This window comes from Callospermophilus lateralis, chromosome 1 (assembly GCF_048772815.1).
Source record: "Callospermophilus lateralis isolate mCalLat2 chromosome 1, mCalLat2.hap1, whole genome shotgun sequence".
NCBI classification, from domain to species: Eukaryota; Metazoa; Chordata; class Mammalia; order Rodentia; family Sciuridae; genus Callospermophilus; species Callospermophilus lateralis.
This window is the reverse complement of record NC_135305.1, coordinates 210,027,359-210,049,998: the sequence shown is the minus strand read 5'-3', so window position 1 is coordinate 210,049,998 and position 22,640 is coordinate 210,027,359. Positions and strand designations below refer to the sequence as shown.

Sequence of the window (22,640 nt, the reverse complement as noted above, 5' to 3'; positions counted from 1 at the left end):
GCCCCTAGAGTCCCGCCCTCAGCCCCAGCTGCGGTGTGAGCCCGAGAGGGACAGAGGCGGAAGCACAAGACGAGAGCTAGAGACAGAGAGAGAGTTCGAGAAATGGGGCCTCCTCCGTGCTCCCCGCTCCCAGGCGGGGTCCTTCCGGTCCTGGAGTAGTCATTCCACAGCCCCCAGACGTTATGGAGACCCCGCCCCTGGGGACTGTCATCGCGGTCTGGGCCCATGACGTCAGAGGTCTACGGGGCTGCCAATCATTCCTTGCCTCTAGGACCTCCAAGGTCCCGCCCATAACGAGCTGTCAATCACTCTCCAGTTACCCGCCCCTGGAGCTGTCAACCATTCCCTGATGGACGCAGGCGTCCCAGTAGCTGTCAACCTCTCAATGGTCCTGGGACATCATAGATCCTACCAGATGACAATCACTTCAGAGCCCTCCGCTGCCCTGGGTTCCACCTCTAAGTTGATGCCATCGCTCTCTGGTCCTTGAGGTCGGGGCCCCACCCCCAGATGCTGTAGATCACTTCTTGACTTAGGGACAGTGGAACTTCACTGTCAATTCGACCCAAGCTCATGGTGTCATAAGGGGCGGGGCCAGTGGCTGCTGCGCAAAACGGGGGCGGGGCTGCCTATGCCGGCAGGGGGCGTGGTGGCGACCCTCCGTCCGCCCTCACCTTGCGCTCCCTGGGTTTGCACGAAAGTCTTGATGAGCAGGTCGGTGGCCTGCGTGTAGAGGGACAGGGCATAGCGCAGTGACTGCAGGTCGGGACTCTTCTCCAAGAAGGTCTTTTTGAGGCCCACTCCACCGGCGTGGAAGTATTGCTGTGGGGGACAATGAGGGAGGTGAGGCGGGGGTGTGGTGGGGTGGGGGTTGAGGGGGAAGCCCTGCGCAGCCATGAGACTAGGCACTCCCACTGTCCCCTCCCCCTCCTCCACATCCAGCATTTGGACGACCCCCTGCTACTCCCCCACCGGCCCCCCAAACCTTCCACGGCTCCCAGCACCCTCAGAACTACACCCATCCAGACCTCTCCGGGCCTCCCCTCCAAGGCCTTCCCTAGATCTTGCCCACCATGGGGACTTCAGACCTCCCGTACTCACTGGGGGAAAGGCCCTCTCTGCCCCCTGCCCATTTGCTAAATCCGAACCTCTGTGCATTCTGCAGACCCATCTCCCCAGGTCCCCTCCAAAAGCCCTGGTTACTCCCTCCTTGGGCTGCCCCCATCCTGCCTCCCTCCCATTCCTGACCTCGCCAGGTTGAGGGTGTCTGTCCAGCATGTCCTCTCACCTGGGCCCCTCAAAGTCCTGGCCTCAGTCGGTCTAGTTTTAGCACCGGAGAAGGAACCCAGAGTGTTTAGAAACTGAATGAATCCACGAGGGTCCAAGGTGAGCCGAGGTCACGTCCACACCAGCCATGCACTCTGCCTACCCACCCGGACAGGACTCTCACCTTGATGGTGTCCAGGGCTAGTTCAACAACTGCACATTGCTTCGGAGTCAAGCTCTTGGCTTCTTCTCGTACCATGTGGTCCTAGATGGATGGGGAGATGGGCCAGGTGGGCAGGGCAGATCCAAACTTCAGGATCTACCTATAGGTCTCCCCCTTGCTAAACACTGGGGAGTTGGACTGTGAGTCATTTTCCTCAATCCCAGTGCCCAGCAAGCGACTAGCACTCAGTAGGTGCTCCATGCCTATTTGTAGGCAAAATTATTTGCCTTCTTGATCAAACTGTACCTGAAGCTGAACCATGCACATCTTCCCAACACAATGAAGCAAATAAATCGCGTTTAAGTCAGAAAACTGAGTAAGTTTTCTGTCCCTTGAGCCTGCAAAGCATGTCACCATCCCACGATCTCCTGCCTCTTCTGCTCCCACCTCTCAACTCACCTTGAGTTTGGACAGCTGACCGAGCTCCTTAGCGGCATTGAAGATCATCTGGGTCCCCTGCAAGTAACAACAGACACAGCTGGGTGAGGAGGGGTCCCCCAACCCACTCCCCATCCACCCAGACGACACCCAGCCCTGGACACCATCTTGGTTTCTGGGAAGGGCAATGGCCATGTCCCAGAGATAGGGGTCTGGAGCCACCCACCCCAAAGTGCCAAGGAGAAGGTCACGACCTTGACCCTGGAAGTCCCAATCCTATGGGAACACTACCCACCACTGCACCTCCACCATGGCCCCGGGATTGTGGGACACAGAAGAGAAACAGGCAAGGATTGGGCTGTGGGGGACAGTGGGTAGGGGGAACCCCAGACGGGAACACTGTGGGTGTGAGCTCTAGAGTTAGGGAGCCTTGGGAAAGCCGTGGGCAGTGCTGGGCTTCAGGAAATGGCCCTGATAAACCTGGCCCCCATAGCCATCCCCTCTGTGGGGGATTCACTCTGTAATGCTGAGGGCTGTTAGTCTGACCTTTAAAATGAAGGGTCCTCCCCTACCCCCTCTGCTCCCCCAAAACAGACAAAATAAGATGGCAACACGGCTATGGCTCTGCCAAGTCAGATGGGCCTGGGTTCAAATCCCAGCTCTGCTGTGTGGCCCTGGGCAAGTTACTTAACCTCTCTCAGCCTCAGTGTTCCCTTGCAAATGACAGAAACAACACCCATTCTGTGGCTTTGCGTCTTTGCTCAGTGTTCACTATAATCATTGCTTCATCTCAGTCACGGGCAAAGCTGAGACCAGATCCCAGCCTGGAAGCCAGGTGTCCAACCTCCTCCGTCACTGTGCCAGGGGACCTCAGCCATGTCCTCCAGCCTCTCTGGGCCTGGTTTCCTTCACTGGCTAATGGGGGTAGGGGGCAGGGCTGAGGAGCAGTGGGGTCCTGGGTGGGCTTGGTGGGAGAGGACCCATTCACAGGTGGGGTTGGTTTTTCTTCTTTCCTGTGGTGCTGGGGGGGGGGGACTGGGGAGGGGACCAGGGCCTGAGCACCCTCAGCCAGTGCTCCACCCCTGGGCCACACCCCAGCTGGAGGTTGATGCCAGGCCGTCCCCCAGGCGCCCCGCTGTCTGAGCGCTTCCCTGCGGCACCCACCTAGAGTCCGGCAGGGACCCGGGGCCCTCCTGGCACCCTCGGCCCTGCCCACTGCCCCCCACCTGCCCCCCAAGAGCAAGCCAGACAGACAAAGGAAGAAGAAACCAACAGACAGGGTCACAGACGGCCCCAGACGGCACGGACCACAGAGGTGGAGGGCGTGGGGAGGGGAGCCAGACAGACAGTGAGGGGCCTCTTACGTCTGAGTGGCTTGGCAGTTTCACCCTGCCCTGCGGAGAGAACCAGGCGGAGGTCAGAGTTCTGGTGGCTGCTGGCAGGCCATTCATGGGACTGCCCTGTCCCCTGGAAGCCCAGCCCTTGAGCTCCCTCCCGGGTCCTGAACCTAACACTGGGTCCCCTCCCCAGCTAGGCACTGTCCCTGTCCCGGAGTGAGGGCTTAGAGCCAGACCCTTTGACATCCTGGGGGTGCTCAGTGAGCTGGCATAAGCCCATCCCCTGGGGACAGGTGCCTGATCCCACCCGACAGCCAGCGTGCCTGGCAGGGGACTGGGGGGGTGGGAGGGAGAGAGGGCTCCGGGTCTCTCCTCCCCCACTCCCTGAGCCTCCCCAGCACCTGACGACCCGGGACATACTATTGGGTGCTGCAGGTACATTCAACAGAGACACACACCCAGGCATTCACGTGTGCACACTTACGCACACACGCAGATCAACACAGAAACACACATGCAGAACTCCCATGCTGAATACACGTGTGCAACCTCACCACCTACACAATCACACACACAGACCTACACACACTCACACCCTTGTGGGTGCACATACATGTATGCAGTGCCTGGAACCTCAAAGGTGCCCCTCAGAGGGCTGGCTAGGTGGACGTGGAAGGCTTACAATCTTGTTCACAAAGCCGAGACCCCACATGTGTGTGCACAGGGATGGCGTCATCTGTGCAAGTGCACAACAAGGCAACTGCTCACGTGCTGCCACAGCTCCCATCTCCCTACAGCAAACACCCATTAGAACAAAAGAATTTGCAGAAAAACCAACACAGGTCCCAGTCCAGGGCAGTGATCCAATTTTGGCCTCTAGAGAGACCACAGAGTGTCAGTGGCACCCAGGACAAGGAGGAGCCCGCGGGGTGTTGCTGCGCGAGGGCAGGAGTGGTCTGTATACAATTTTGCTCACACACTCACATTCCTCATTCCTCTCTGACTTCCGACTTTGTGGGACTCTGTTACAACACCTGCCTTCTACCCATGACCCCCAACTGAGCTTCCTGCCCACACACACACAGATAGGCCAGGCACACTCACGCCCAAACACCACGGCTGGGGACCTCAGCAAGAGGAGTCCCTCATTACCTTTTCTAATCCCTTGCCATGTTTTCTCAAGAGGGTGCCCTGCAGAAACAATGTCACAGGGTGATCAACCTGGCATGTCCTGCAGCATGGGGCCCAGGACAGTCACAGGTGTACTGTGGGGATGGGGGCCCACACTGCACAGGTGGCCAGCAACGAGTGCATAGGGACTGTGTGTGCTGGCCTTCATGGCCGACTCTCAAAGATATGAGTCAGAGACACAGGAGAGAGGAAGGAGAGAGAGAGAGAGAGAGAGAGAGAGAGAGAGAGAGAGAGAGAGAACGAACTAGAGAGAAGTCAATGCCAAATAGGGTCCATTTACATTTAGTGTACATATGAGGCTCTGGGTTCTTGGAGCATCAGAAAAGCAAATAGGCTCCATCCCAGCCAGACCTGAATTTGAATCTTGACTCTGGCATGTGTTCACTCTATGGTTTCCTTCACCGGGGAGCCTCGGCCTCCACCCACCGCTGCTTCTCTGTGGCCCCCAACCCCTCCCTGAGCTCCTCCATCCACCCCAGAATGTCCTCCCACTCTGCACTCTGGGCTAAACCCTCAGCTTTCCTCATCTACAAAATGGGAATAACAACATCCACTTCACTTAAAGGGTTGTCACGAAGGCCATCAGAAACAGCTGTTGTGACCAGGCCTGGCCTATATGGAGTCACCAATAAACACGAATTCCTTTATCCATGGACAAGGGCATTATTTAGGATTGGCACACGGCCGCCAGCCAGAAACGCCAGATGCTCCCGCGAAGAAGAGAGACGAGCAGGTGAAGGTTTGCTTGCCCACAAAGGGGTGACGTACCACTGACAGGGGCAGCCCTGACTTAGCAAGCCTGCTGCCCCCAGGCCAGGCCCTGGGGAGCACTCAGGGACTGAACCCCGAGAGCCGCTGCAGTCACCCCATTTTTCAGACAAAGAAATGGAGCTTAGAAGGTGAAGTGATTTCCCAAGATCACGAAGAGAGAGAGTGGCCGGGCTAGGATTTGACCCCAAGTCTACCAGACACCAAAGCCCCCCTGCAGCCTCCCACCTGGGCCTCCACCTGAGCATCTGTGCACAGCAGGCGTGGGGCAGGTGGGGACGCCAGTGGACAGAGGAACAGAGCCTGGCGCGGGCACTTGGGGGGTCAGAGGTTGGAGCCTGCCCTGAGAAGCTGAGTCGAGAGCCATGGGGCGAAAGCCTGCCTTCTGGGGTGCGGCTAACAGTTCAAGGCCCAAAGGGGAGGTCAGAGGGGCCCCCTTGACTTTGACCCTCTTTCTAGCTCTGGAGGGAGATCCGGGATCCTGGTGGTATCTGGGCAAGGGAATAAGGGTCGCATCCAACTAGAGGGCAAGGGCCAATATGAAGGGGCTGGGGCACGGGTATAGGAGCTGGCAGGCGCCTCCTCTGGACTTCTAACGGGGCGGGGAGGTGGGTGTGGCCTCCCGCCCTCCCGGCCCCTCCCCTCCCCATGCCCCGCCCCAGACAGACACAGGCACATCTAGGCAGGAGGTGGGTCGGTGGGTGAGGGCTGGTGGGTGGGGAGGGGGCGCTGGGTGGGGTGGGGGTGCAGCCACGCGGTGGGCCGAGTCCAGACACAGAGCGGACGGACAGACAGACGGACAGACGGGCCTCTACTTACGATCATCTGTCAGCCGTGTTGGGGACGGGGCGGTAGGGAGGGGGAATAAGGCACCGTGAGTGTCCAGGGAAGGCCAAGGAGGGGGCGGAGACGGCACGGAGGGGCAGGCCCCTGACCCGCCCTGCCCACGGAGAGGGGAGGCTGGGGAGCCTCGGCCTCCACCCACCGCTGCTTCTCTGTGGCCCCCAACCCCTCCCTGAGCTCCCCCATCCACCCAGGAGTGTCCTCCCGCTCTGCACTCTGGGCTGTGCCCTCAGTGTGTCACTGCCGCCTGCAAGTTTCTGTCTGTGAGCCTCTGAGCCTGCGAGCCTCTGAGCCTCCGAGCCTCCGAGCCTCCGAGCCTCCAGGAGGGATGTGTGCCTCCCAGGGGTCTGGGCACCTGCCTCCACTCTCCTGGGCAGCCCGATCCCTGGGGACTCTGGTCTCTTCTCCCATCTCTGAAAGACCCAGATGCACAGCCTGGTCTCTGGATGGCCACTGGCCTCTGCTTGGGCCATCTCTGACCTTGGATGCTCTCTGTGACCTCTGGCCTGAGTCTGTCTCTTGACTGACCCCAAAACCCTTTTGGAGACCTGAACACTGCTGATCTACAGATGTGGTCAGCCCCAAGCTGACCTTTCTTTTCTGGGTGACCTCTGATCTTTGAATGGTCCTTTGAAATCCCTTGAGTCTGTTTGACCTCTTTGACCTTGAAGTAATCCCAACTGATTCCTGAGTGACCTCTTAGACCTTTTGATGACCTTGACCCATGTCTGACCTGTCTGACCTCTGGTGGCCTCTACCACCCTCGGCTGGCCCTTGAGCCTTAGATGACCTCTCTGAGCCTCCATACCCTTGTCCTGGTCCCCCAGCCTCAAGGCACCAAAGCTGTCTAGGCCCCCACAAGGGGGCTGGCCCGGTGGCCCGGGGTCCCCCGCGGGCCTCACCGTCTGGTCGGTGAGCGGCGGGAGGACGATGGTCTTCTCCATGGTGTTCATGACCAGCTTCCACAGCTCCTTCAGCACCCGCTTCAGCACCGTCTTCTCACAGATTTTGGCAAAGAGAGTCAGGCTGGGGGCGGAGGGCGGGTCTGAGAGGGGCTCCCCCAGCGCCGCACAGTAGGGGGCACTCGGCACATGCAGCCCCCAGGTGCCCTGAGGCCTGTGTGGGGCGCGTGCAGAACCCTGGTGCTGGGAAGGTCAGCGGGAGCCGCACTGGAAGTGGCTTTGAGGCCTGGGGAGGAGGCTCCCACCTATCTGGGGATGGGGCAGAGGGAGCCATGGAGGGCCCTAGAGGGACCCGCCCTGACATTCCCGTCCTAGCAACCTCGTGGTGGGGTGAGCCGGCCCAGGAGCTTGCAGACCAGGGCTGGGAGGGGGCGTGGGCCGCCAGGGGGAGGGCGTGGCCCGAGGAGGGCGGACTTGGGAGGAAAACCAGCAGAGGGGGGGCGTCAAGGACAGAGAGGGACAGTCCACATGACCCACCCCGACCTACCCTACCCCGACAGCCACCAGACCCCGCCCAGCCTTCTCTCGTTCTCTTCCGTCTCCTTCCCCCTCCCTCCTCCGCGTCCATTCCTTTCCTTCCTCCTATCTTCCACCCATCTGTCCTTCCATCCATCTGTCCGCCCACCATCCTTTTTAACTTTTGAAGCTTTTCCTTCAAATCATTCATCGTCTGGCTGCCCAGCCCTGGAGCCCTTCATCCACCCAGCCACCACCCATTCTTCAGTACAGATACTCACTCACCAGTCCTGCCAACTATCTACCCTCCACTGACACACTCTTTCACACAACCCCCCGCTCCCAGCAAGCCCTCCTGAGCCGCCTGGCTCCCTGGCCCGCACCGGCCTCCCTGGTCCGTCCCAGCCCCTGTCGGCTCACTTGCTGTCCAGCAGGTCCATGATGGGCTGCAGCACGTTGTCGGCGTCCTGGGCCACACTGCTGCAGGCGCTGGCGGGCACGTTGCCCGTGCCCTTCACCTGGCTGAGGATGTCACCCATCTGTTTGACGCATTCTTCGATGTGTGGCTGAAAGCTGGGGACAGAGCGGGGAGGGCTCAGACCCCACTCCCCTGGCCTCCCAGAGGGTGGGGCGGCCATGCCAACCTGTGTGGTGGTCTAACGCCACACCAGGGGCAAGGCCACCCTCAGCTGGCAAGGTGGGGACAAGCAGAACCGCGGGGCATTGATCCGTGTTGTTCATTTCATTTTTAAAAGTCCTGCTCAGGTCCTGTCTATCATCATCCCCACTTGACCCATGAATAGGCTAGGGCTCAGAAAGGTTGGGTGATTCTCCCCAGGACACACAGCTAGTAAGCACTGGAGCCAGGACTTGAACTCGGCATCATCTGGCGCTGAGCCTGGTCTCTTCCTCTGCGTCTGCTGAGTCTCCAGATGGCCCAGGCTCCCTCCCCGATGTCCGGGCCCTGCAGATGCCCACCTGGTGGCGAACACCCGGCTGAGCTCATCCAAGACATTGTTGAGTTTCACCTGGAGCTCCTTCAGGATGTCACTGGCCTCGGCGTCCAGCTGGGAGCGGAAGGGACAGCAGGTCAGAGGACGGAGCAGCTAACACCTGGACTTCTCATCTCAGCAGGGAGAGGGAGCCCGAGGGGTGGCAGAGGACGGGAGACCCGGTGAAGCCGCTGGCTTGGGTCTGAAGGGGAAGTGGGGCTAAAACCCAGCCCAAGACCCAGGGGATGCGCTGCAGGGACCCAGGGGACACCGCACCTCCTTCCCTCCCATGGCTTCGAACATCTTTTCCAGCTGGACGCGGAGCTGCTGGGTGTTGTTCATGAGGATGCAGGGCTGCGGGCAGGCGGGCGGCGGGGTCAGGCCTCGGCGCTGCCCACCCCCCCCCCCCAGGGACAGCAGCATGGGCTCAGGGGCTGGGGCTGGGGACCCCAGGCTGCAGGTCAGGTGGGCTCAGGTTCCCGGGATCACCGGGAGCTCGCCTCAGGGGCTGGGGCGGGGTGAGGATTGAAGTGATTTTGCCCCCAGGAGCTGGGCTGGGCAGGGTGGGTCCAGAAGAGGGTGGGGGTCCCATGTGGACCCAGAGCTCTGCACTCACACCCACCACTCAACACCCAGACAACGACACTGAAGGCGCCAGTCTCCACCCCAGTTAGACCCCCAGGACCAGAGACACACTCACCCCACACCCATCACTCAGCCAGAGAAGGCACAGACATGGCGCCCAGGGGACCTGTGCCCAGACACACACCAATCAGCACACACAACACCTCGCATCCTGCGGGGACAGTGAGGCCACACGGGCTGGACACACAGATATCCAGGCGTCAGGGCGCGGGGAGGGTGGGGCCCTGGGGACGCTGGGTGGGAGTGGGCAGGGGACAGGACGGGGCGCCCGCAGGTCACCACTTTCTCCTTCTCCTTGGAGCAGTAGGAGGCGAAGTCCTTGGAGATGATGTCCGCGTACTGGAGAAGCACGTTGCTGATGGTCTGGGGGGACACGGGGTGGGTGAGAGCAGGGCAGGGGCTGGTCACCAGTCCCAGCAAGGCCACTAGTGAGATCATGGATGAACTTCCACTCCACGGCATCTATGAGGGTCCTCTGGGCTGGGTGGATCTCCCCCAGGATGACCATCAAAATACCGTCGTCCAGATGAAGACCCAGGTTTGTTTTTTTTTTCTTTCAATTTTTGGTGCTGGGGATGGAACCCGGGGCACTTCACCCCTGAACCACATCCCCAGGCCTTTTTGTATTTTACTTAGGATCGGGTCTCCCTGAGTTGCTGAGGCTGGCTTTGAACTTGCAATCCTCCTGCCTTAGCTCCCCAGTTAGTGGGATCACTGGTGTGAGCCACTGTGCCCTGCTCTTCTCTCTCTCTCTCTAAAGAGACCAACCACCATATTAACCTAGACTCAATCATGACCTGATCCCGAATTGAATCCCAGTCTGACCTGAAATCCCCACCAAGGTCAACCTAGCCTCATGACAATCCAAACTTGAACTCCAATGCAACAAGACCAAACTCACCGGGAACCCTTTCTAACTCACAGGGACCACAGCCTCCGCTCCAACCTCAATGCCGACTCAAAACCCAATCCAGAAGGACCCCCAGCCTCAAGCACCGTCCCCAGCCCCAGCACAAGGGCATCGCCAACCCCGGCTCCATCCACTCTCCAACCCCAAGTCCCAACAGACCCAAGCTCTGACCTAAACCCCGAATCCGATCACATGGCTCCACCTCCACGGCACCCCCCCACACACCCTGAGCGAGCCCAACCCGCCCTGAGCCACGCTGCCCCCCAGTGCCCACCCCACACCTTGGCAAAGCGCCTCATGTAGTGGCCCACGATCTGGGGGTCCGGGCACTCGAGCTTCTTGATGATCTCGAAGCTCTGGTTGAGCTGGGAGAAGACGTCCACCACGGAGCAGGAGAAGAGCGCGTGCTCCGAGGTCTGCTGGAACTGCGGGGGGGCAGGAGGGGACGGTCAGAGCAGGGCAGGCCCCGAGACGCCCTCCTGGCCTCCAGGGGGACAGCGCACACTGACCCCCTGGAGGGGAGGCACGGAGTACCCGGGTGACAGACTGCCACCTCTAAAGTTGGTCACAGAGGTCCCGGGGTGGGTGGAGAGGTCAGGTCTGATGGTGGACACCCGCGGCAGACTGCGCTCACCTCAAGGGCAACGGATGCCCCAGGTGGACCCCAGTGGATACCCCGAGGGAACGAGGTCACTATGGGCAAACGGGCAGCGTGGTCACGCGCCGACCCCCTTACCCCATCCTTCTTGTCCCGCTCCAGGGCGCCATGCAGGAAGTCCCGGGACACCTCCTCGTTCTCATCCAGCCACTGAATGACAAACGGCTCAAACCACCTGCGATGGAGGGCTGTGGTGGGGCCCAGCGCTCCCCTCCCCGGCCCTGCTCTGCCGTTGCCATCCAGTACTGGGGGGTGGGTGTCGGGCCGGTCGCACTCCCCCTGGACTCACTGTGTGGCCTCGGGTGGCCCTTGCTCCCCTCCCCCACTGGGCTCAGGGACTTTGCCCATGAAATGGACCAAGCCACAGCCATCAGAGGAAGGCCCAGACTTCAGGAGCCCTGGCTCAGATGGACCTCCTTTACCCTCTGAGTCCTGTTCCCTACACGGTCCGCATTCTGCATCATGGATTCAACCCACTGGGGTTCAAAAATAGTGTGCAGAGCCGGGTGCGGTGGCCCACGCCTGTCCTCCCAGCGGCTTGGGAGGTTGGGGCAGGAGGAACGTGGGTTCAAAGCCAGCCTCAGCAATGGCAAGGCGCCAAGCAACTCAGTGAGACCCTGATACAAAATAGGGCTGGGATGGGGCTCAGTGGTCGGGTGCCCCTGAGTTCAATCCCTGGTACCAAAAATAAATTAGTTAATAAATTAAACACAATACAGTAGTGTGCAGACAGGCACCATTTAGTAGAAGGGACCTAGCACCTCAGACTTGGTGTCCTGGAACCACTCCCAGTGGCCGCTGGGGGATGACTGCACAGCAGACTGTCCCCCGGGGCTGCTGTGAGCAGTGACCAGTGCGGCACTCAGTAGGCCCTGAGGAATCGGTGGCCACCATCCCTGTCCCCCACACAGCACAGGCGTCAGACACCCTAAGTTCGCCTCCTGGGTCCATCGCTGACCTCAATGGACCAAGTCACCGGCATCTTTTAACCTCTATTTCCTCATCCAGAAAGTGGGGACGGTAACGCCCTCGTGTCACCTCATGGAATCACCAGGAGGATTAGGTGAGAAAAGGCACAAGGGACAGCGCTGTGCGTCCTCGGCCTCTCTGACGACCGATGTTCTGGGCTATGGGGGTCCACAATCCAGTGGCCGGGAGTCAAGGAGATGGGGCGTGAGCCCCACTGTGCCCTGACGCCCAGGCGTCCCTTAGCGGGTCTGCCCTCTGCTCCGGGTCCCCTGGCTGCGGCGCAGTCCTGGCTCTGGCCAGGCTCGGGCGGAGGACTTACGCGGGGTACTCGGGCACGCGGTCCTTGAAGGCGGGAAGCTCTGCCACGTACTCGTTGTAGAGCCACTTGACCTTGAAGTGCAGGTTCATGTAGTCGGCGCTCTTGCACAGGCGGTGCTTGTCATGTTCTGATGGGGACAGAGGGGACCGCTCAGCCGGGAGGATCTGCCACCCTCCCCTCTGCCTCAGCAGACAGGTGACGACTGGCGTCCGACGCAGGCAGAGTCCAGGCACTCGCAGCCTTGGAGGGGATGCTTGGGTCCTGTTCAGGCAGCGGCGCGGCCGGGGCAGGTGGGACTCACCGTCCATGGCGTACTTCATGTCCTGGGCGAACAGGTTCCACATCACCTCGGCGCTGATCTTCCCCACATTCAGCTCTTGGGGGAACCTGGCAAAGTCACGGAAGCATGACCTCCAGGCGACCGAAGCCAGAGGGCACGGGCTGCTCCCCTTCCCTGTCCAGGTGGCCGTGCGGGCGGGCAGGGGTCTGCATTCAAGCCCCCCATGGACACTGGGTAGCCGAGCAGCTGCGCTAAGGCCTGGATCAACCTCAGCCTCTGCCCACCCACTCTTCCCTGCGTCCCTCCGTCCACTCATTCACTCACTGGCCCAAATATTGCCTGTCCACCCACCTGGCCATCTGTGCACCCAACTGTCCATCACCTCTCCATCTGTCCCTCCATCTGCTCATTCACTCACCACGCATCCTCACATCTACGGGCACCCACCCGGCCGACTACTCATCTGCCCACCCTTCCCTCCATTCCTATCTCTACCCATCCATCCATCCATCCCCCATCATCCATCCTTCCATCATCTATCTATCTTTCCATCCATCCATCCATCCATCCAACCATCTTTTCATCCATCATACATCCATCCATCATCTACTCATCTTTTCATCCATCATCCATCCATCTTTCCATCCATCCATCATCCACCATTCACCTTTCCATGCATCATCCATCCATCCATCTTTCCATCCAACCATCTTTCCATCATCCATCATCCATCCAACCACCCATTCACATATCCAGCCCACCCATTCCTTCACCTACCACTCACTCACCATCCGCCCGCCCACTCACCCACCTGCCTATCCATTTACCCGTCCATCCATCCTTCTCTGTCTATCCACCCATACATCCACTGTGCTCCATTCAGCTAAATCCATTATCTTAATTCCATATCTAAGTCACCAGGAGCTGTGAGCACCCCAAATTAAGGGGCCCCTTTTGCACTCACCTCAGGAGAAATAAAACACAATACGGAGTTAACCCGGATGAGTATTTCACAGATACATAGATCCCCAACAGACCTGCACCCACATGCACACCACTATACAAGATCATACAATATTTATATTACACAATACACAATATTTATATTGGATAATATTGTGTATTTAAATGTATTCCACAATTACACACGTAGACACAATTCAACCCACTGACCACCACTATACGCAAACAACTCCTATACACACACACACTTCAGATTGGAAACAACTTAAATGCAAGACATTCCGTAGAGCATCTAACCTTTAGTAAATATTTGAACAACACTCTCTATGGTTATTTGTGAATTTATACACACGTACAAAATTACACACGTATGGACACAGTTGTTCATGCAAATCAGCACTTAGAAAATGCATATTATCTACTGCACACATATTATGTACCTGACTTCACATGGGCAAAGCCACACCCGTGCCCCTCCACCCACAGCCTATTTGTAATGAGACACCGTCCCCTTTACACACTAGACACAAAGCTGTGTGTCGCACACTCACAACCGCCCCGGGGAGGAACCCACGGGCGACTCACTGGTTGAGGCAGGGGGTGTAGGAGTTCTTGTCCTCCTCGATGATGGACACTATGAGGGTGATCAGCTTGGACCAGAAGTCCAGGTTCTTGATGCTGGGCCCCTGCTCCTCGGGGGGAACCTCCCCCTTCTTGGCCTGGAAGGGACAGTGGTGACATGGGTCCGAGGGCTCCAGGGTCGGTGCCCAGTCAGTGTGTGACAGGGGGCAGAGGTGTGGGAGGCGAGGCCCTGTGGAAGGTGACGGGCTCGGGCACAGCCTGCCTGGAAAGGACCCGGCCTCATGAAAACTGGCCCCACAGAGTTGCTCATGTCCCCAGGGCCCTGCCAGCTCAGGACTCTCAGACTCCACTCAGAGACCTGCATGGACACAGTTTCACTGAATGCGCCCAAGACCTGCAGAGCAGGCGGATCGGGAAGCCGCCGGCGGGACAGAAGTCAGCCCCAGAGCCCGTTCCACGGAACCGAACTCGGCCCAACCGCACTGAATGGAGGGGAATGGAACTTCACTGGGTTGAAGGAAACTCGGGTGAAGTCGGGGATTCAATCTGATGTCCAAGAGCAACGTCAACAGACTGCAAATACACAGGCTCCGACTCAGCCGAACCCACTCAGGCAACCGCAGGCCTCCCAACCCACGTCCCTGCAGGGCACCCACTCTTCTCGGCCCAGCAGAGCTTCAGAAACGAGCCCCCTCCACGGACAAGATCCCGTTAACCGACTTCACTGAGAGCAGCTGCACCTGGCCCACAGCCCAGCTCACCCCGACTCAACCCCGTGGAGGACACCTGTGGAAACGGAGCGGATCCCGAGTGACCGATGTCACCCAAAGCAATCGAGTGTGGGGGGACACAGCGGGGTCCAGGGATGATCTCAGCTAGGCTGTCACGTCCTAACAGAAGCCAGGCTAGGGGACACCCTGGCTCCCACCGTCCCCCAACTCCCCCATCTCAGTGCTAATTACCTGGTGGTCAATTTCCAACTTGAACAACTTTTCCTCCTTCTAGAATATCCACTCCCTCAAGCCTCATCCGCAATCCCGGGACATTGTATGCACAGACAAGTGTTTGTTGAATGATCTCAAATCAGTTGAGTTCAAATGGTTAAAAATGATTTTTTTTTTTTAAAAAACTTTAGTTGTAGATGGACACAATGCCTTTATCTTGTTTATTTATCTTTATGTGGTGCTGAGGGTCGAACCCAGGGCCTCACATGAGCCACGGCCCCAGCCCTAAAAATAAATTTTCTATTCAAGAAATTCAACTCAACTTGTCTCGAGTGATGATCTTCTCCCAGGCTCACCATTTTGTGCCAAACTCAACTCAGCAAGAAAATTCCCTGAGCGCCTACTGTATGCCCAAGGCTCAGCACTTAACTGGACTAGATCTGAAGCTTCTCTTATCAAATCTCTCCCCCAATCCTGAGATGGGGGCTCAGAGCTCCCCAAAAAGACGACACAGAGGCTCAGAACGGCTGAGTCCCTCGAGAAGGGGCAGGGCCGGGCTGGGGGCCAGGCCGGGCTGGTGTCCCTGCTGCCCTCTGCCGCGGGCTCCTCACCGGGTCCGTCTGGTACTCGCGGCTGTAGAGCTCGTGGCAGTTGTTGAAGATGTACTCGTAGGTGGAGTTGAGGCAGGCCTTCACGCAGTCCTTCACCACCTGGCTGGCGCGGGGCGGGCTCTGCAGCTCTTGTACCTGAAAGGAGGACGCGGGCAGGGGTGGGCACAGCTGGGCAGGGGCACCCAGGAAGTCCTCACGATCATTCTGGGTTCAAGGAAGTGAGGCAGCGGTGTGAGGCAGAGGGTCAAACCACAAGGAGAGACCACGCACCCTTCAGAACGGCCACCATTGCCAGGACCAAAGGGAGCTGGGGAGGTCGTGGAGAAAAGGGGACCCGCACACTGGGAATGTCAGTCCCACTATGAAGCCACCATGTAAGCATAGGAGGTTCCTCAGAAAGTTAAAGATCGCCAGCCGGGTGCGGTGGTGCACGCCTACAATGTCAGCAGCTCGGAAGGAGGCTGAGGCAGGAGGATCGCAAGTTCAAAGCCAGCCTCAGCAGAACTGAGGCGCTAAGCAACCCAGTGAGCCCCTGTCTCTAAATAAATTACAAAATAGGGCTGAGGGTGTGGCTCAGTGTTAAGCGTCCCTGGGTTCAATCCCCGGTACCAAAAAAAAATTGTTTTTTAATTAAACACAGAACTATCATATGACCCAGCAGCCTCCCTCCTGGGTATGCATCCAGAGGAAACGAAATCAGTATGTAGAAGAGACACTTGCGCCCTGGGCTCACTGAACACCACTCACAAGAGCCATGGAGTGGAAACAACTCGAGTGGCCATCAACCGAGGGGTGGGTGGGGGAAATGGGGCGGTGTATGCACCTAGCGGAATACCATTTGGCCACAAAAAAAGAACGAAATCCTGGCCCCTGCAGCCACACAGATGCAGCTGGAGGCCACCACGTTAGGTGAAAGGATCCAGACACAGGAAGACCCACCGCCACGGCCTCACCACATGCAGATCTAGAACGTGACCTCGTAGGAGGTCGGAGTAGAGTGGCGGTCAGCAGAGGCAGGTGGGGACTGGGAGGGGAGACCGAGGACATGAGGCCACAGTTAGATGGGAGTCAGAGTCCTGCAGGACCCTCCCCGTGGCACTCCAGGGGCTCAGGTCCCCTCTCCTACCTTCATCCGGAAGAAGGTGATGCTGGTGAGGAGGTCCACAGTGGACTTGAGGTCCTGGAGTCGCTCGGGGCTGCTGGCCGGGAAGTTATTCTGTTGGAGCGAGAGGAGAGGCGGGCTAGGAAGCAGGCTGGGGGGCGGGAGTCAGGGCATGTGGGGTACAGGAGCTTCCAAGTTTCAAGAGGCGGGCTGGAGGGTGACAGGGTCTGCCTGGCTGCCCCAAGCCACTGGGCAGTACTGCCCCCGGGGGGGCACACACGTGTCCATCCCATGTGTTAGGAGGCTCCTCTGTGCACAAGCCTCTCAGTAGCCGTCCCCTCTAGGCACACACAGGGGTATGACACGTGCGCTTCTCACCCGGTACATGGAGAGGTCTATCCTCAGGGAGTTGTGCAGCTGATCTAGCAGTTTCACAAAGCGCTCTTTCTGAGGAGGCAGAGGAGGATGGAGGATTGATGGAGGCCGGCCTTAGTGGTCTAGAGAAGTCACTGACAGTGGCTGCCACACTGGCTGGGGGTTGGCTGTCCACACCCCAGCCCCCATGAGCAGAACCCTCATCACATCTATTTTCCTTCTACATCATTCTACAGAGGACCAAGCTGAGGCTCAGAGAAGGAGAGTGACTGGTGCAAAGTCAAACAGCAAGTCAGGTCCAGGTTGGGAAACCAGGAGTCAAGCAAGACCTGGCAGCAATGTGCTGGGCTCCCCCTCACCCTTCCGCACCCAGCCCTGGGACTGACCCCGAAGTTGGAGGCGGCGAAGCGGTCGGAGGCGGACACGTTGGTGGAGGCGGTGGTGTGCGCATAGTAGGCGTTGATGTTGGCGAGCAGGGTGCTCATGACGGCGGGCACCCCGGGGCACATGTACTTGGAGGAGAGGCAGGCAAAGTGGCTGGCGAGAGGAGTGGGAGGCACTGGGCCCGGGGCCAAGATGGACGGAGGCCCCCCAAGGTGCCTCCAAGGGGCACCAGCAAATGGCACCCCCTGGTCCCCCAGACCAGCTCCCATCCTTCTGCCCCTTCTGTTCCCATTTCTCTGTGCCTCCTGCCCCCACCTTTCCAGACTTCTGGGTGGCACCACGGCTTCTAACCCAGTCCCTCCCAGTCCTACTGGCCTCCCCGGGAACTGCACACCCGCCACGCCCACTCCCTCTCTGGAGCCTCCTCCTAAGACCTCCCCAGCAGCCCACATCCGCCAGCGTCCACTCGGGGCCCCTCCCGCTTTCCGCACGCCCCGTCCCGGGCTGCGGCCTCACGTCATGGCTTGGTAGATGGACTCGACGCCGTAGCGCATGGCGAACTCGTCCACGATCTCCTGCGCCGTCTCGTCGTAGTACACCTTCCAGGCGTCGTCCCCCTTGGCGTCGGGGATCTTCACCACCCCGTTGTTCTGCACATCCGTCACGAAGTGGAACAGGTTCTGCGGCCACGGGGAGCCGGGGTCATGATGGAGGGCGCGAGGGGCAGCAGGGGCCCGAGCTCCCTGGCCTGGGCGGCATGTCGCCTGCCCGCCTGCGCGTGCCTTCCTTTACTGAGCTGCCCGTTCACCCATCCACTCACCCAGCCATTCGCCCGGCCCCTCCACGTTTCACCCAGCCTTCCAGTAACCCAGCCACACAGGCACTGCCCATCCACGTCCACCCACGGCTCTGCCACGCATCTAGCTGCCATCCACCATCTATCCAACGGTCGATTCACCCACCCACCCATCTATGCACCCGCCTCTCCATCCACCGTCTCGCCCATCCATCCCACTGTCCCCAAGTCCCTCATCCTTCCTTTTATAATTCAACCAGGTATCCACCCATCCATCCCATAACCTGTCCACAACTTAACCCATCTATCCAATCTGTCCGTCCTGACCTCCGCTCACCACCCATGTTCTCTCCTCCACCTGCCAAAACCTAGCTGCGCGTCTTTCCAATAAGTCAGCGCCACACCCCCAGCCCTGCCATCTCCCCCAGCATGCTCTCTCCAGCCAAGGGTTCATCCAGCCTCCCACACCCAACGACATCGGCCAACAGCACCTGTCAACTCATCCGCCATCATCCATGTTTCCACCCAGTCACCTCTACTTGGAGTGACTCACCAGGCTCCTGGCTCCGCCCCTCTGCTCTTATCCATCTATTCAGCTCACTCATTCCCTTACCATATCTCCGCCTGTCCGTTTACTATCTTAACACTCACTCATCCATCAATCGCTCATTCATTTATCAGCATTCATTAAAAAAAAAAAAATGAGTCCTAAGTATATAGTCCATGGAGCTGAGCTGGGGGAGTTGGCCTGGAAGTCAAGGAGGGCTTCCCAGAGGAGGGGGCCCTGGAGTCCGACCTTGAGGGGTGGAGAGGAGGCCCTCAGGTAGAGGGGATGGCACAGGGACTGTCTGAGAGGGACGGGGGCAGGGTGTGCATAGTTCCAGAGGACAGGGCGGAAGTGGCCGGCAGTAATGGCAAGGGGCGGGCAGCAGGGAGGTCCCAGCACAGAATTCTCAGCAGCTTTGACGGTGACTCAGCGGGGCTCACCTCGTGCAGACAGGTGTACTGGACATGGTAGGGGGCCACCTTCTCCTCACCCTTGATCTCTACGCTGATGTGTAGCCGGATGGCGCCAGACACGGCAGATTTGTCTGTTCTCTTATCTGCAGGGCAAAAGGGGCTGGTGATCCCAGACCTCTGAGCACAACCCTGGGCTCCTTTATGTCTGCACCATTCTCTTGTCCTTCCAGGCCGGGGGGTCTCCCTGGGCTTCTGTCTCCTCCCTCAGACTAGAGTTCCTTAGACCCTGCCTCTGCCTTCACACAGGGTCCTAGACCTCGATTCTTCACTAAGATTAAGTTCTTTTTTTGGGGTGGGGCATGCCAGGGATTGAACTAAGAGGCACTCGGCCACTGAGCCCCATCCCCATCCCTATTTTGCATTTTATTGAGAGACAGGGTTTCACTGAGTTGCTAAGTGCCTCACTTTTGCTGAGGCTGGCTTTGAACTTGAGACTCTCCTGCCTCAGCCTCCCGTGCCACTGGGATTCCAGGTGAGCACCAAAGCGCCTAGCAGGATTAAGCTCTTGAGTCTGAGTCTCTCTCCTTAGACTAGCAGCATCCCCAAACTGAAGTCTCAGGACCCAGCTCCCTTCAGACGCTCTACCCAGCAACTGGTCATCTTTCCCAGGCAGGATGCATGGGTTCAGGCCTCTCTCCTCAGTCCAGGGTCTCCAGGTCTCACTTTCTGCCTCCACAGTCGGAACGAGATACCTGGATGTCTCCTAAGCCATGAATGATGCTTGTGATCTCTGCTCATCCCTCCCAGATTGTGCTCTTCCTACACCCTCAGACTATACTCACGCACACTCCTCCTCCCTCAGATGGAGCTCCCCAGATTCTACGCATCTTTTTAGACAGGGGTCTAGGTTTTGTGGGGCTCCGCTCAGATTGGGATTCCCAAAGCATAGCCCCCTCCTTAGACTAGATTCTCAAAGCTCCATCTTTCTTCTCAGATTGGGTCTCTGGGTCTGCATCTCTCCCCTCAGACTGGATTCCCAGGCCTTGCTTCCTGCCTCCCCCGTGAGACTGGGCTCTGGAGATTCTGTCCTTCCCCTTCTTGTCTTCCTATAGCAAATTAAGAAGTTCCTGGGCTCTGCTCACCTTCTCAACCTTGGTGTGTCCTGCCCCTACCAAGTTGGGCACATGGACCCTGCCTTCCCCACCAGATGAACTTTCTCAACCAAACTCCTTCTGAGACCCCAGCTCCCCACTCCGCTGGGCTCCCTGCTCTGTCTGGTTACCTGGGGACTGTCCCTGCCTCACTCACCCAGATTGTACCACACGTCCATCTCGCCGCTGAGCGTCCGAACCTCGATGATAGTCTGCCCCAGGAAGTCATCGGACTCCCTCTTGAACCTCTGCTTCACGCGGGATTTGATGTCATCGTCCTCATCCCAGACGCGGACCTTGATGCGGTCAGAGGAGTTGTGACATTCACTGCACAGGGAGGAGGAGGCAGGGACAGGGATCAGGCAGCTGGCACGTGCTGGGTCTTGGGACCCTCTCTAGCTACCCCAGAAGTGAGCTCTAGGTGGGGCTGGGGACCCAGCCAGGCGCTTACAAGTGGAAATTCTCTTCCCACACGGGGTTGAGGTTCCCATAGATGGTTTTTGTCCGTTTCTTGGTCTTCCCGACCTGGACTGTGACATAAGGGTCACTGGATCCCGTCTTGTCCTTCGCCTGCAAGCCTTGGGCACAGACCACTAGAAGACACAGAGGACAGATATGGAGACCAGGGTCAGGCACACCAAGAACAGGTGCTCCTCATGCTCCAGGCTGTTCATCGGGGACATTTTGACCTGACCTTAGCACAACAGCAGGGCACACTGGGCTCGCCAGAGATTTAACACAGATGGTACCCTTGGCCCATGTAGGATGGCAAAGTACCCAGCCACCTCGCCCATGGGTAGGACTGCTCTCAGCCACATGCACATTCTGTGCTGTCTCCCTGAGGTCCCCAGGAGGACTGAGTCCCAGCTGCACAGGAAATCATCTGCTCACTTGCGCCCCCTGCAGGCTCCACCCTAGACTCAAGTCCCAGTCTCCCACCTGGATCTCCTGGGGTCAAATCCTGGAACACCTACTTGCCCTGAAATTCTCCTTCTCAAGTTCAAATGCGGTTGGGTGTGGATAAACATCCCAGGGCCCTTGCCCTGGGTGGGACCACTCAGAGACATACACTAAACATTGTCCCCTAAGGTCCTCCAAGGATCTGAGCCCTAAAGTTGTCACAGTATTGCCTGCTCATTGGCATCACCTGCAGGGATCCTTTCTTTGATGTCGCACTCCCCAGCCTTCCCCTGGGTCTCTGAACCACGTGCCCTCAACTTTCTTGAGGGTCTCGTTCATTGAGCTTGAGCAGATGGAGAACACACGCAAGAACTTGGAAAAGACAGGGACACACCCAAGTACAATGCAGCAAAGCAGAGGGTCCTGGGCGTGGGGTAGAGCCCAGCGGCTGAAAAGGAGGGGCCGTGCCACGCCCTGCGCCTCACCAGTGATGCTGATCTTGGCCGACCACTTGGACGTGCCGTCCAGCACGCTCTGCTTGACCGCCTTCATCTGCTGCGTGTGCGCGGTCTTGGTCACAGCGAAGATTTCCTGGATGAGCTCGAAGATCTCGGGCTTGTTGCGCTCCCGGATCTTCATGCGGTCTTTGAGCACCATGATGATGTTCTGTGTCCTGTCCTCCGCCCCGTGCTTGGAGCTCTTCTCCGCGGCCCCTGCGGACGTCCATGGCTGTCACTTTCCCCAGTGTGTTCCACCCAGAGGAGCCAGCAGTCCCACCCGAAGAGCTCCCTTGGCTGGGACCACTGGCATTTTATGCCATGGGGACTCAGAAGTCACCTTTAGAAGTTAGCTTCCTACCTGCTCCGAGTCTCTGAATGCCCCTACACAGGCATTTCACCTTGAGGTCCTCTGGCTCTGAGCTCCGCCCCTCGTCCTCACCCCTCCTTAGGCCACGCCTCCCAGGAGACATACTCCTCCTCCTCCTCCTCCTCCTCCTCCTCCTCGCCATGGAACCACGCCCATTTTGAGTCCCCACCCACTTGGAGTCCCCGCCCATTCAGAGTCCCTGCACTCAGAGTCCCTGCCCGCTGTGTGTCCTTCCCTCACGTGGAGTCCTCTCCCCTCTCTGAACCAGGTGTCCTTGGTGTCTGGCCCTCTCCGAATCCTTTTCCCTGAGCCCCACGCCATCTCGGCCCAGCTTCTTGTGAGTCGTCACCCCTGTCCCAGCCAGCTGCTCCCCAATCCTGAACTGAGCACATCCTCGCCACCTGAGGCGCAGCCCCTCTTAGACACTTCTGCCCAGTCCTCCCCAGTCCTCCCCAGTCACCCCCCCCGCGTCTCCGCCCCCTTCCAAGCCTCTTCCTCCGCAGTCTCTCCCACTCTGAGCAGGTTGCTCCCTGGGATCCCTCCCTTCGCCCCACGGACCCAAACACGAGGCTTATTTTTCTCCAAGGAAAACACCTCTTTCCATTAACTCCGCCCCTTGCTCCACCCCACCCCTCTTTGACCCCTCACAGCTCTTGTCCCCGCCCTCGATCCCCTAACTCAACCTCCTAATCCTCCTGTCCCGCTGGTCTTATCCCTCCCACTTCGAGGGGCGCAGCTCCTAGCCATGTCCCCACCCAGAAGCGCCCCTCCTCTTCAGCAGCCCATTCCGCCCTCTTCCCGGAGCTCC

At 58.7% G+C, this 22,640-nt stretch overlaps 1 protein-coding gene across 4 annotated transcripts in view; it reads right to left on the bottom strand.

Annotated features, from left to right (window-relative positions):
• The window catches only part of Unc13a (unc-13 homolog A), a 51,764-nt gene that overhangs the window by 5,696 nt on the left and 23,428 nt on the right, over window positions 1-22,640 (bottom strand). The window contains exons 17-41 of one of the 4 annotated variants that reach the window (XM_076870422.2): window positions 21,451-21,678; window positions 20,517-20,658; window positions 20,223-20,392; window positions 18,942-19,057; window positions 17,675-17,838; window positions 17,161-17,311; window positions 16,778-16,846; window positions 16,424-16,513; window positions 15,298-15,432; window positions 13,746-13,879; window positions 12,219-12,304; window positions 11,918-12,044; window positions 10,708-10,804; window positions 10,253-10,396; window positions 9,341-9,424; window positions 8,693-8,770; window positions 8,403-8,491; window positions 7,845-7,997; window positions 6,909-7,032; window positions 5,983-5,988; window positions 4,357-4,395; window positions 3,232-3,261; window positions 1,889-1,945; window positions 1,451-1,531; window positions 675-822 (exon numbers count right to left, since the gene is read on the bottom strand). In XM_076870422.2, the coding sequence (XP_076726537.1) occupies window positions 675-822; window positions 1,451-1,531; window positions 1,889-1,945; window positions 3,232-3,261; window positions 4,357-4,395; window positions 5,983-5,988; window positions 6,909-7,032; window positions 7,845-7,997; window positions 8,403-8,491; window positions 8,693-8,770; window positions 9,341-9,424; window positions 10,253-10,396; window positions 10,708-10,804; window positions 11,918-12,044; window positions 12,219-12,304; window positions 13,746-13,879; window positions 15,298-15,432; window positions 16,424-16,513; window positions 16,778-16,846; window positions 17,161-17,311; window positions 17,675-17,838; window positions 18,942-19,057; window positions 20,223-20,392; window positions 20,517-20,658; window positions 21,451-21,678 (2,742 nt within the window). The remainder of the gene's footprint in view (window positions 1-674; window positions 823-1,450; window positions 1,532-1,888; window positions 1,946-3,231; window positions 3,262-4,356; window positions 4,396-5,982; window positions 5,989-6,908; window positions 7,033-7,844; window positions 7,998-8,402; window positions 8,492-8,692; window positions 8,771-9,340; window positions 9,425-10,252; window positions 10,397-10,707; window positions 10,805-11,917; window positions 12,045-12,218; window positions 12,305-13,745; window positions 13,880-15,297; window positions 15,433-16,423; window positions 16,514-16,777; window positions 16,847-17,160; window positions 17,312-17,674; window positions 17,839-18,941; window positions 19,058-20,222; window positions 20,393-20,516; window positions 20,659-21,450; window positions 21,679-22,640) is intronic. The other 3 variants (XM_076870431.2, XM_076870440.2, XM_076870449.2) reach the window with 3 other exon arrangements.